This window comes from Alnus glutinosa, chromosome 1 (genome assembly GCF_958979055.1).
Source record: "Alnus glutinosa chromosome 1, dhAlnGlut1.1, whole genome shotgun sequence".
Lineage (NCBI taxonomy): Eukaryota > Viridiplantae > Streptophyta > Magnoliopsida > Fagales > Betulaceae > Alnus > Alnus glutinosa.
This window is the reverse complement of record NC_084886.1, coordinates 3,405,908-3,419,717: the sequence shown is the minus strand read 5'-3', so window position 1 is coordinate 3,419,717 and position 13,810 is coordinate 3,405,908. Positions and strand designations below refer to the sequence as shown.

At 36.3% G+C, this 13,810-nt stretch overlaps 1 protein-coding gene across 1 annotated transcript; it reads left to right on the top strand.

The window, feature by feature from the left end:
* Window positions 1-2,507: 2,507 nt before the first annotated feature.
* LOC133858401 (homeobox protein knotted-1-like 6) lies at window positions 2,508-12,320 on the top strand. The gene is made up of 5 exons (XM_062293867.1): window positions 2,508-3,135; window positions 3,693-3,812; window positions 3,929-4,040; window positions 11,580-11,818; window positions 11,971-12,320. The coding sequence occupies exons 1-5, from the start codon at window positions 2,812-2,814 to the stop codon at window positions 12,127-12,129; spliced, it is 954 nt and encodes a 317-aa protein (XP_062149851.1). The 5' UTR covers window positions 2,508-2,811; the 3' UTR covers window positions 12,130-12,320.
* Window positions 12,321-13,810: the final 1,490 nt, after the last annotated feature.

Below are 13,810 nucleotides of genomic sequence, written 5' to 3'. Positions count from 1 at the left end.
ACTGATATGAAACCTCAGCCTTTTCAGAAACACACGGTTTGAGGATATAAACATTGCATACTTTGATTCGACCAAACGAGAGTTTAAACAGAGACTTGAATAATGAATAACAACTGAATTCTAATTCCTAATACTAATCAAACTACTATTACAAGATACGTACTGGAGATTATCTCTCTCTACTAACTCATGCTCCTACCCGGCAATGGAGTGGCAATGCTACTTAAATAAACTAAACTACTAAACAATAACAAGGTAAATCATACAATAGAGTAGAACAATAAATTATTACTTGCACTACTTTAGAATTCTAGTTTCGTAACATTTACACATCATCCATCACACTACGAAAGTTGACCGTGCCCTAAGTCATTACCTTCACCACAAGGATGGATATGCCGCAAACTATTTACTAACGTGAAGTCATAATAAGGTATCCATACCGAAAGGTAAGACACCTCTTTCTTGTGGAGATGCTTGGTGTATCTAGTCCTGATGGGTCCTTAAGGCCCACCTATTGAAAAATCACTTATTGGTTAGAATTTTTGTGGATCGACCTATAAGTAAGTCGGCTTAGAGAATTTGGGTGGGGGGCATTGGGCTCGTCTACCACGGGTCCCTCGGACTCAAATGCGGCCCTTCGCTATCAAAGAGCCCATAAAGCTCGCCTGCCGAAGGGCTCCTTTGCCAAAGGACCTAACGACCTATCAACATAGACCACGACCAATGGGCTAGGAAGAAGCCCAACGGTTAAGCCCAAAACCAATCCCATTTTGGAACAAAGATGCACCTATACCCTAAGAGCACTAGCAGTAGATTCCCAATCATTTTCCTTATTTTAAGGAACAAAACTACTTTTTACTTCCCTATAAAAAAATACCCCACAATAGATTCCCTTACTTTTCCGTATATCAATTAAATATTATTTTTTTACTTTTATTTTATTATTTTTCTCTCTTTCCTACTTTTTCTCTCTTCCATATATCAATTAATTATACTTCTTTTATATTAAAATAATACATAGGGAATGAATAGTAGACATGTATACATAGGGAATCACTATTCATTCCCAACTCTCTCATCTAAATATAGGGCATCTGCTGTAGGAGGTTTTTTTGATGTTTTTCAAGAAATTTTCCCTAAATATAGGGAATGGAACTAATATAGGGTAACTGCTATTAGTGCTCTAATAGGATGTACCGCAACTGATTTACCTAATCGTCAGGTCAAATAACGATATATATATATATATTTAATTTTTTTTTTCACGCCAGAAAAGCTCCCCCAATATTCGTGAGTAACAACTTTCCCACGTCATCAGTCATGCCCTCAACAACAACAAGATACTCTAAACCCTAATAATGAGAGGTGGGAACGACAAGCCTATATTAGGAAGAGAGGACCTTACCCCAAGTACACATTTATACGCTCTCTTACTCTACCAATTTGCTTTCCTTCATACTCATTCTACGTTAAGCATTAGAGGTGGTTCTGCTAGATTTTTGGTGGATCTGTTTGACTATCTTCTCCTTTCAGGCTCCTCTTAGTGTTTAGTGTGCAGTCACTGTATCAACAATCGGTGTCGTATGTCAGAAACGTTTATTTCTTCCCAAATTGTGATTCTCTGAGACAAAGACCTAATGCCGAACACTAGGACGAGAAACCCTCTTGTAGATTGTTAAAATCACCATTTGTTTTAAAAGTTTAAGTTGATAGGAATATATAAATTTAATCATTTAATCAATATTTTAACATTCTCCCTTACATGTGGGCTCAAACTTTGTTGTAATAAATGAGGTCTAACATAAGAAATATTTAATTGAAAATGAGGGTGAATGATTGAGAAAGGTTTAACCACAAAACTTTTGGTTATGATATCATGTTAAAATTACTATTTATTTTAAAAACTTAAGATGATAAAAAAAAAAAATCAATATTTGAACGGACGTCGACATCCTTGTTCCGCCGGCACGTACACCCAACCCTCAGCTAGTCAGCTTAAAATCTACCACATGATCCCCAAACCGGTCACAAAACAACTTCTAATTGAACCCTGTACCCACTCAACTGCTTATTCCTCAGCCCAGCGACAAAGAGCAGCAAATTATTGCCCTGGAGAGAGAGAAAAACATTGTTTAACAAACAAAAGTAAGTGACAAAAAAACTGTCTTTACATTGTTTATTTGTTACAATTAAAATAAGTATTTGTTATAATTTATATAAACATTAATTATTATCATTTTTCTTCTGACGAAAAGACTGTGAACTTAACATTGCTATTTATGGAATAGTGGGGTTTAGTATTGCCAATTAAGAAAAGGCCGCCTGTGGACCGCTTGCACATCTTGGGCTATCTCTAAATTTATCAATTTTTTTTTTTTTTTTAAATAAATCGCCAGTGCTGTAAATAGTAAAAATATATAAAATAAATAGAAAATGACAAGAGAAAATGAAAAAATAATAACAAAAAAAAAGAAAGAAAAAGAGGTAGCAAAAGAAAAGGACCTTGTCAAAGCCTTCATCCTCTAGCTCTAAGCATCTTTGCTTGTTTGTTCGCCCAAAAAGCACACTCCCCAAGAACTTGCAGTTCCCTTCTGCTACTCCAATTCCAGCAAACGATCCATTCTTCCTGTCAAAATTATATAAAAGATTAAATCAATTCCCTAAGTTTAGAAATCCTCAAACTCGATCCTTCTTCTTCTTATTCTTCTTCTTCTTTCCATATTAAACACAGTAACATCACGCTAATAATCTGCTACTACTTGCTGTTATTTCTCTTTTACTTGGAAGGATAAGGATAGGAAGGGCCTCATGATGGATGAAATGTACGGTCTGAACTCAGCGGCGGAGTACTCGGACAACTACAAGGCGCTGATGTCCCCGGACAATCTGATCCTACCCACAGCGGATTACTACCAGGGTTTTCTCTCGTCGGCAGGAGCCCTCCGCGATCATCACCGGATTCCGATATTCGGATCCGACGAGCTGCTCTCGGCGGCCTCGGCTCTATCGGAAGCCGCCTCCTTCACGCCCGAAATTCAACGCGAGGAGGACATGTCGAGCGTCATCAAAGCCAGAATCGCCTCCCATCCTTGCTATCCTCGCCTCCTTCAAGCTTACATCGATTGCCAAAAGGTGAATAACCTCTCGTCCTTCCCGGTGCAAGACCCAGCAGCCGCTTGCCTAGGACGTGTTTCCTTGGTTTTCCTAAGTTTTTCTTTTTCTTTGTTCTCTCAAAACTAGTCTAAATTGTTTTGTTTCTGTAGTACAACATGTTGTTTTGCGCTTCTTAAACTGTGATGATATTTATTATGTGTCGGTCTGGGTTAAGTACTAAGCTACAGCTGGAAGTGGTGGAAATTTTTGAGCTGCTTGTTTTGTGGGTTTTAATTTCAAACCTACCTACTGAGAGCGTTACACCTATCTTTGCCGATTATTATGGCTTTGAAGAAGGTCCTTTCCAATTTGCTGCGAGTTAATTTTGTTTTTCTTTTTTGGGTTTTCGTTTTGTTTTGAAGCTTTCTCCGAAAATGAAGGGGGAAATTAGAAAGGAAAGAAAAACCAAAAAAGGTCTTCTTTGCCTGCAATTTCTCTGGGGAAAGGGGTCTGAGCTCCTATTTAGTGCACGTTTGTGAGTACTTGCGAGCGAAGCTAAAACTAATATGTATAGAAATGGTCTTCTTTTTGTACAGGTAGGGGCGCCTCCGGAGATAGCAAGTTTGCTCGATGAAATCCGGCGAGAAAACGACATTTGTAAGCGCGACGTTGTTTCCACGTATTTAGGAGCCGATCCCGAGCTAGATGAGTTCATGGTCCCCCCACTCTCTCTCTCTCTCTCTCTCTCTCTCTATACTAAGCACACTATATATATAAACCATCGTCTTAAATTGCTTCCTAAGTTTCTCTTCTTTCTTTGTATGTTGTGAAGGAAACCTACTGTGACATGCTGGTCAAGTACAAATCCGATCTTTCTAGGCCGTTTGATGAGGCTACCACGTTCTTGAACAAGATCGAAACCCAGCTCAGCAATCTCTGCACAGGTGCCTCCATTCAAAGCCTTTTCGATCACACTCTCTCTTATTTCTTTATTATATTAAAGATTTTATTGATTTTTGTGCTCAAGGGCTGGCATTATATGCGCCATTTATTATAAAAAACGAGCTAGTCTTTCATTACTTAGACCAGCAGGCGATTCAGGTGGTGTTCATGGCGCACGATAGCGTAGATTTTGGCTCACGATAGCATAGCAAATACACAGGAATCAACAACTATTTCTGTCCTAGTCCTAGTCATAGTCATAGTCCTAGTCCTAGCTAGTCCTATCTTTTTTTTTTCTTTTTTTCTTTTTTTTTTTCTGTTTATGCAAAGAAGCACCCACTTGTAGAGAAGATCAATTTTAGTAGACTCTAGATCATTATTACGCTAACAAACAAAAACCCTAGAGATGATGATAGACACCCGCTTCTTAGATTAGCGACTGTTTCAAACTCCACTGGTGTTCCTGGGGATTATGACCTGGAAATGCTTTCTTAGTACATGGTAGTGGTTCTTCTTCATTGTTTATTCAAAGAAAACTAGTAACAGTGTTTGGAACTTTTCCCTTTTCAGTTTATTGCTTACACAGGGCTTGGTCTCATCCATCGCATTTCCTACTCATCTCGTTTCCTTTCACTCTTTTTAATCTCTCTTTCTTTCTTTTGTCTGTGCGCGCTCAGAGAAATATGAAGCTCGAAAATATTTACTTTTTTTGAACTTGAGATTTTGATTTTGACGTTTCAGCCATTGGTGATGAGTGATGAGTACAATCTACAATAGTAGTTCGATTTTTGGAACTGACATTTCTTGATACTTTCCGTATAACCACCATTGATAGAGAATCCTAGCTTCTTACGGATCGGTGCCTTTTGCTGCTCTTCAAATGGTCTCTCTCTATATCACGCTCCAATGATAGATAATGATTTTCTCTCTCTTTTTTTTTTTTTTTTTGGTGTTTTCAGCTTAAAGCATATAAGTATGCGTGAAATACATGCAATCATGGTTATAGAGTCCATTTTCTGGCTTGGTTTGGTAACCATATCTTAATGGCTTCCATAATATAATCAGAATCAAAGTATGTCAATCTGACTCAAATTATGCTAATGCATGGTGGATCATTCATGTAAACTTAGATTAGTGCCGCCTATTCTAGCTAAACATTTCTATACATTTGAATGAAGAGAAAGGTTTCTAATTAATGTTAATAGATGGATAAAGAATATGTAATCACTCCTAACCTCCTTCTTTAGTTGTCAGCGTAGAAATTACCTTGTCTGGGAAGTTATGCATGTAAATCGAGCAAATAACTTATGAATGTTTGAGTAATTTATTATAAGGGTTTTGTGTCTTGTAGTGATTATTGACTACCAAAGAGTTTCAAGTTAATTTGGAGTTGAATTAAATAATGTTCTTATGCTGAACTAGAAGTTTTAACATGAAAGATAGAGTTCATATGTTACACCAAAAGAAAAGAAGCCCCATGGCATGAAAAGGGATATGGTGGGCATAACTGGTGCAGAATCGGAAGAGAGAGTGTTCTTATCCCTTCAATCAGAAACAATTTACGTAGTATGAAATCCTTCTTTAAGTTTTTTTTTTGCTGCTTTAATTTTACTTCCTAAAGTATATATAAGATAGATACTTGACATATAATTACATATGCTTTCTAATATTATCAGCATGTAATTTATTAGATTCTTTTGGGGTGGGTACTCGTCTTTCATTTGATTTAGATGGAGCATTTTCTTCTCTCTCTCTCTCTTCTAGTGCAAATTGTTACAAGTGTAAAAGACAACATGGTGATGGATGCCTTCTACTTTATTGCATCCCTTCAATCAATCTATTGGAAATTACACGAGCCTGCCCAAATTTTGATGGTTATGTCATGTAACGATGTCTGGTCTGGTTACTTTATTAGAGTTTCGAGTTCCGATATAGCATGAGCAATATATATATATATATATATATATATATATATATATATATATATATATATATATATATATATATATATATATATATATATATATATAATAGATGGTTGGAGATGAAAAATGATCATTGGGAATTGTCTGATGGCTGACAAACAGTTATATCTTCTTGAAAATTGTTCTTGGTAGTTTTTGAAATATAATATTGAACCAACCAAAATGGAGTTCTACTTTTTTAATTGTCCAAATTTAGTTTTAAGTTTTTTTTTTTTTTTTTTTAATGAGAAAGAGAGAGTAAAATCAAATTTGGACTGTTCAAACGTTTGGTGTAGTTTTCTTTTTTCAAAGCCAAATCCAGCATTTTATTAGTCATCTTCATTATCAACAACAAGAGATTCGCATACAAATCTTACAAATCACGTGAGCGAATATCACTGGTTTTCTAAAAGGACTCATGTAAGGGCATGATAATTTGCTGCTGCTTTTTCGCATCCTTGACATCCTGTTAAACTTTAAATTTTCTTGATTATTAATTACACATCTTTGCAAGGTTGTGTGACCATCCATCCAATTAAATTAGTGCCAAAAACGAGAAGTAGAGCTAGAACAATTGGCATTTGCTGATAATGCAGACAGTTCTTTTGTGATTGCTTTACTTTAGGAATCTATTTGTGCTTATTTTAAGTGTCTTAGCTAAAAAGGCTGCTGCAATTACCATTTGCACGGGAGTGGATCTCGTGCCATTGGCATGGGTATAGCAGCCTTAGACGTTCCTCGGATGATGACTGAAAATATTTTATGTTTTGCAAAAAGATCTGCAGACCACGGTAATCTGGTTAAGTTAGGGTTGGCAACTATTATTGTTTTTATTTGGAAGTACAAATTAACTTTTTGGTGATGCTTTTAATCATTTTTATATTGGCCTTTCTCCCCCTTTGTTTTCTCTCTTGTGCTTAGTGGGTTCTCTACTTCTCTTATTCCTCTCTTTTGCATAACTATGATTCCTTAACTTCTTAAAAAATTAAAAAAAGGATAGCATTTTTCAGATATCCGACCGTTGCTGATGTCCAGTTGGACATTATATTGGGCATATATTCACGTGTTTGGATTGTTAAGCCACCTATCTGGCAGGGCTGTTTTTGAGAGACCTTTGCTTCTCTTTAACCACTTTTAGCATTTGCGGAGCATATATTTAGCGTTGCTTACTCTCAAGTTGTTGCATTCTTGGACCCTCTTTTCCTTAATGAAATAATTTGTTTATTGGATTATATTGCTTCTTTAGCCTATGCTTTTCTTCCCTCCACTTTAACATAAGTGGGTTAGTAATCCTACCAGAAGCTTTTGTTTGATAAAATCTCCTTTATAATCCTGCAAAACAAAAATAGATTCTTCGGTAACTCAGACCATATTTCGGATTTCAGAAGAGTGTTGATTCACTTGCGTCTCAAGCAATATATGTTGAATTGTTATATAATGTCTGCTACATATACTTTGTATAGGCAAGAAACTTTCTGCCTGCTGTCAATGAAATGCGTCTGCTACATGCATATACATTGTGTAGGCAGGAAACCTACTTCATTTTTAATAATGGTTTGTATATTTATATTGTTTATTATATGATATGATGTTCATATAAGGATATATTCCATTAAGAACCCTAGACTGACGAGTGACATAATTTAGATTGAGGAAGTCCTATGGTAGCGTGCTCCTTATTATGTGGGATCGAACACTTGTTTATATTTTTTTTACACATTAAACTTTACCCATGGGGAAAAAACTTAAGGTTTCAACTGGTTTAGGCTTTATTCTGTATACTAAAATAAGATGCTCCTGAACTTTTTCCCTTCTACTCACGGACTCTTTCTGGGTCTGACCCTCGAAGCTCTTTCTTGTTCTCCTTCAAAAGGTTTCCAGGAGAAGCCTGAAATGATTTGTTGGGCGGGGAAGAGTGTGTGATCGTGAGGGGCATTATGGGGAACTGGAGAGTAAATGTTTAGCTTTTTGTAAAGCCCGTATAGAGCGGGTGGTCGAGGAGTTCCCAGAGTAACTCACATGGACTCCCGCAGTTCTCGCTGCGAAGCGCAGCTTTATGGGGTGAAGGGAGTGTTCAACGCGCACTGAGCTTTCCCCTGCCTACTCCTGCCCCTGCTTAGTGCTTGTCATTTCCATGGACATTTGATCTGTTTGTGGGTCTTTGTGCTTAATGATGTCCGTGACACGTGTTGCGTTTTCCGCATGTTGTTTGGGTTGCAGGGGGTCCCAACCATGCCATCTTTTTGTTGTTTTGGGCGCATGTGCAAAAATAAAATTAGAAATTTCTCTCCGGGGGTGTTTGGGAGGGTAGAAACGAGAAATGAATGGGTTAATGTGACATAGAAGTGAAAGAAGTTATTGAATTTTTTGTGAGTAAAAAATGAAGAAAGTTGTTTATTAATGTGAAGAAAGGAATTTGACTTTTTGAGATAGAAAAGAGAAAGGGTTGCCAAATGGGGCTTAAACTCTACCGTTTTTGCACACAAGAGGATCACTAATAATTTTGGGGTTGATTGTCGATGCTTTTTTTTTTTTTAAGAATTTTTAATTTTTTTTTTCAATTTAGCTAAAAAAATAAAAACATTTAAAATTATTTTTACTTTTTTGTCACGTTAAAACGAAAGCCAAAAATCGCAATCTAAAAAGGTTTATCAATCAAGACAAGTCAAGCTCACTATTCTGGGACGCAATGAAGAAACTATTTTTGTCTGTAGGTTCTTTTGTTTCCAAGGTGGACAAATAACACTTGGCTATGAGAGTCCTTGATATTGAATAATGCGGCTTATTCACTTAATTATAATGTCGGTGATAATATAAATAAAAAACTATTTGTTTCTGTTCATCACTTCAATGTGAAGCTGATTGTAGAAAAGAAAAGAAAAGAAAAGAAAATATATATATATATATATATATATATATATATATATATATATATATATATATATATATATATATATATATATATATATATATATATATATAAAGGGAATGGGGTTAGGGGGCCAAGGGGGAGGTTATGGGTCATGTTAGGCATTGTATTATGGGTCGCTGTAGGGTGGGGTAACCGGGGAAAGAGCTTATCCATCTACCATCTACTCAATCAGATTTTGTAGTGGCCGTACCGTCTCCTTCACCCTGACTTTTTCGAGTCTCTCACTCCGACTGACGAACGATGCAACCAGACACTGAGAGTTCTGATCAGGCTGTCCCTTTTACTTTTCTTTGCCACCTCGGCGTGGAGTGTGCAGTGTACCATTATTCGGCGGTCAAATCCTTGTCAGATGGAGTGGCTGTCAGAAACCTGGCGTGGGTACCTCTTCCTTCCTTCCCTAGCCTCTCGTTCTCTCTCTCTCTCTCTCTCTCTCTCTCTCTCTCTCTCTCTCTCTCTCTCTCTCTCTCTCTCTAGATAACCTAGTTTATTGTGAATGGACCCATATCCCATAGGTGATCTCTGATTAGCTCTTTTTTTTTTTTTTTTTTTTTTTTTTTTTTTTTTTTTCATTTCCATCACATTTCTCCTTGCCGTGGGGTTACAGAATATATGCTGCGAATCTCTTTATGAATATTTACATTGTCTTGCCAAAATTTGAACTATACATTGTAACATACATTCCCGCTCTGCAACCTATGTTTAGAGTGGCTTATGGTGCGTTTAGGTATTGAATTTTGAGAATTAGAATTGAATTCTAATTCTATTTACAAATACCGAGGTAAGAAATTGTGTTTGGGTGTTAAATTTTGAGATTGAAAAATATTATATTTTAATGGTAAGAAATGATTAATAGTTTAAAAAGTTGTGTATAATGATTGGTATTTTGAAAAGTTGTGTGAAATAATAATTTAAATAATAATAATTTATTATATATTAATTATTTAATTAAAAATAAATAAATAATTTTTTTTAAAAAAAATAATTGAAATCAAAATTAAAAATTAAAAAAAAAAAAAATGAAGCAAGGGTGGCTGCCGGTTGGCAGCCACCCCTTTGGGGGTGGCCGCGCGCCACCCCCAGAGGAGGTCGGGGGTGGCCGCGGCCACCCCCAGTACTCGGGGGAGGCCGCGCGGCCTCCCCAAAGGGTCGGGGGTGGCCGCGCAGCCACCCCCAGTAGTCGGGGGAGGCTGCGCGGTCTCCCCCCAGGGTCGGGGGTGGCTGCCGGCTCTGTTTTTTTTTTTTTTTAATTTCTTTTATTTTTTTTATTTAAATTATTAATATTAATTTTTTTTATTTTATATTGATTTAAATTATTAATATTAATTTTTTTTTAGTCAACTTTTTCTGCGCTGGGTCCCACCAGTAATTTCAAAATTCAGGTCAAAATCCGGGTTTTTGGGCGGGTGGGTGGGTTTTAGAAAAAATCCGGATGGAATAAAATTTCATTTCTAATGCCAAACAGTTCATTACTCTATCGACAATGATATGATAGTATCATTTTCCTTTTTTACGGTTTTACTCACCCATTAGTATTTTATGACGTAAATAAGGTGGCAATTTATGTTAGCGTGTCGGGTTCGGGTCATATTGAAGCATAGATATAAGATTATATAAACCAACCCTAGTCCAGCCTATATAATCAAACGGATTAAACCCCTTGTTCCTAACCCATTGTCTCTGTGATTTAATTAAACGAGTTAGATTCATTAAGCTATATCTTTGCGACCCTTTCCGAGACTCGGCTACAAAGTCGCAACCAATTCAATCTTATACTCGATTGTTTGCACCTGATCTCATATTTGACATGGGGATGACTTTGATATCAAATTATACAAACTTTAAGTATAGGATAACTCACATTTAAAAATCGGTTTGTAAAGAAAGGTGTCCAAAAGCTTATATACATATGATTATGATTGCATTTAAGTTATGTGAGACATTTAGACGCATGTATGTATATATATATATTCTCCAATTTACATACCTTATAAGATCATTGATTTCTCCTTGATCATTTCACCTACCATCCATGTTGCGTCAATGTATGCTTCTTTGCCATATTAAATGAAATGAGTATGTATGCAAATTACATGACTATAACTATAAGTTGTTAAGCGGATAGTGTTTCGCTTAAATGAGAGCTTTGGTGATTTGCACCTACAAATTTGTGCTTTTTAGATGAAGGTTTATCTCTTGATTATTTGTTACATGAAATAACCTTGTCTAGAGCTATAGTCCCTACGCATTTTTTTTTTCTGGGCATAATCCCCACGCATTATGGTCCCTAATTAATTGTTACTCTATGATATAATGCTAAAACCCATATTGGATGTGCTTGTGCATTGGATATCTGCATCAGTTACGTGTTCACCACAGGGAGATGAGGTTATTGTATTACAATATATTCATAAATTTGGGAGGGTTTGTTTGTTTGTTTGTAAAATTAATCAAAACTTGGTTGGAATTTCTTAATAGCTGAACTGTGGAATTCCAGTTAAATTTGCTCATGGATATACTCTCTCTTGGAAATTAATTTGTATATCACTGTTTAGTTCAGAATGATTTACACTGCCTTCTGTGGATTTCTTTCTTGTGTGAGCATGTGTGTATAATTTCTTGAGACGTTTTTGCGTTCATCTGGCCAGATGAAGGTGCTGTGTCATCAGATGAGGATTTTAGTGGAGGAGAGATGGAGGTTCAGGAAGCTCAACTGAAGAGCGAAGATCGAGATCTTAAAGATAGGCTTTTACGTAGGTTTGGCAATCATATTGGTTCCTTAAAGCTGGAGTTTTCAAAGAAGAAAAAGAAAGGAAAGCTACCAAGAGAAGCGAGGCAAACATTGCTTGAATGGTGGAATGCTCACTATAAATGGCCATACCCAACGGTAAATCATTTCTTGCTTGGAAAATAAATATATAGGGAGTCGTGTAATTAGGTTTTATAGAGTGTACGTAGGGCAAAATTGCATAGCATTTTAGATTATATGGACAAGTCTGATGATCATAATTTGCTGTACTTGAACATATATATATTCAGGAAGGAGATAAGATTGCGCTGGCTGAATCAACAGGCCTAGATCAGAAGCAAATAAACAACTGGTTTATAAATCAAAGAAAGCGTCATTGGAAACCATCTGAGAATATGCAATTTGCTGTTATGGATAATCTTTCCGGACAATTCTTTGCAGATGACTGACGTACGTGCATGCACATATATATATACTCAAATGTATCTCCTGATAATTCGATGCTTGTATTGGTTCCATGTATATTGTAAAATGGAAACTTGACCGACATTGATATATTAAATTTCCTATCAAAAAGGAAAAATAATTGTATTTTTCATGTAGATTTGGAAGTTGACCAACACCGATAATGTAAATGCTTACATGGTTTTGGTTGACTAGTCCCGTCTTGGTTGTCTTGAATATATATATATATTTTTAAAATATATATATATATATATTTCACCACCTACAAGTGGCGTCTAAATTATTACTTGAAACTCTTTTCCTGATCATAATCCTTTAAAAGTGCATGCAATAATATGTTTTTTGTGTTTTTTAGTACAACAGTAGAGAAAAAAATGTCAGAATGGGGAGTCCTTCCCACAACGGATGTGTATGAAAGAGATGCGAGTGGAGGAGATGGGAGTGTACGTAGTTGGAATGGTTTTCAGCCGCTGCCTAATAAAGCCAACGGCCGCAAGATGGTCAAGGAGTTTACACTTCTATGAACTCTTCTAGCCCTTTAAGACGAGAAAGGAGGGAGAGCAATGATGACAACTTGAGAGTCTCTTTCCAAAGTGAAATCCTTGAGCTGGAGAGAAGTAGCTAGTAGCTAGATTGGCAACACAAGAGGGGTTTCAAGATCCTCTCCTAAATTGGGATCAAAGGGGGGCTGATATGGGAAGCATCCTTAATGATTTAGCCTTCAAAATTTCTATAAACAGTTGTTTGAGCAAAGTGTGAGTCCCTTATATCGGTGTCAAAATCGGTCTTGAAAGAATCTTGAGGAGGAGATTGCTTCTTCTTGCGGAGGGAAACATTAGCTCCATTTGTTAATACTTTTTAGATGGTACTTTTTATTTTTTGTTTGAAAAAAATGTTTTGATTTGATATAAAGATGAATAATTTTAAATGTTTATTAGTGTCTTGTGTTTTATGTTATTTGTTAATTTGTTTTTTTTTTTTTTTTTGAAAATAAAAAATTAGAAGAAAAAAAAAGTGAGAGAGAGGTTGACCTCAACAATTGGAGGTTACTTAATGAGCCACTGAAGATTTGCAATGCTGCCAAACAGCATTTACTGGTACCATTAGATCCGTGTGGCGGCTATTGCAGTTGTAATTGATCTATCTGGCAGCACCACAATGGTTGTCAAATGCATAATGGCTGCCGATTTGTTTGATTGTCATCGTGGTGGCCATCTATTTGTCTGGCATCTAACACGTTGGCCACCGCTATGCCTAACAACTACCAGGGACCTTCGATTTGTCTTGTAATCATGTGGTAGATCCGTCTAGTAGCCACTATAGTTGCAGTTGTTAGATCTACGTGGCTGCCATCACAATGGCTATCTATTTGTCTAGCAGCTCTTCACTCATTGAGTTTAGCTCTAACATGCCCTCTTTGATCTCACAAATTTAATGTATTACCTCATCTTGAGGTAATATACACCATTAAATACATGAAGTCTAATATGGATCATCATCTTATTTTGTTATCATCTTCCATTGTCCTTATACCGAAGAAACATGTATAAGCCTAATCATCAAAAGCTTACCCTTTTTTGTGAAACTAAAATAATAAATTCATTATGGAAAGCCACTTACCTTAGTCCTTTTTTATTTCAAATGAAATGGAGAGCAATTGTTTCT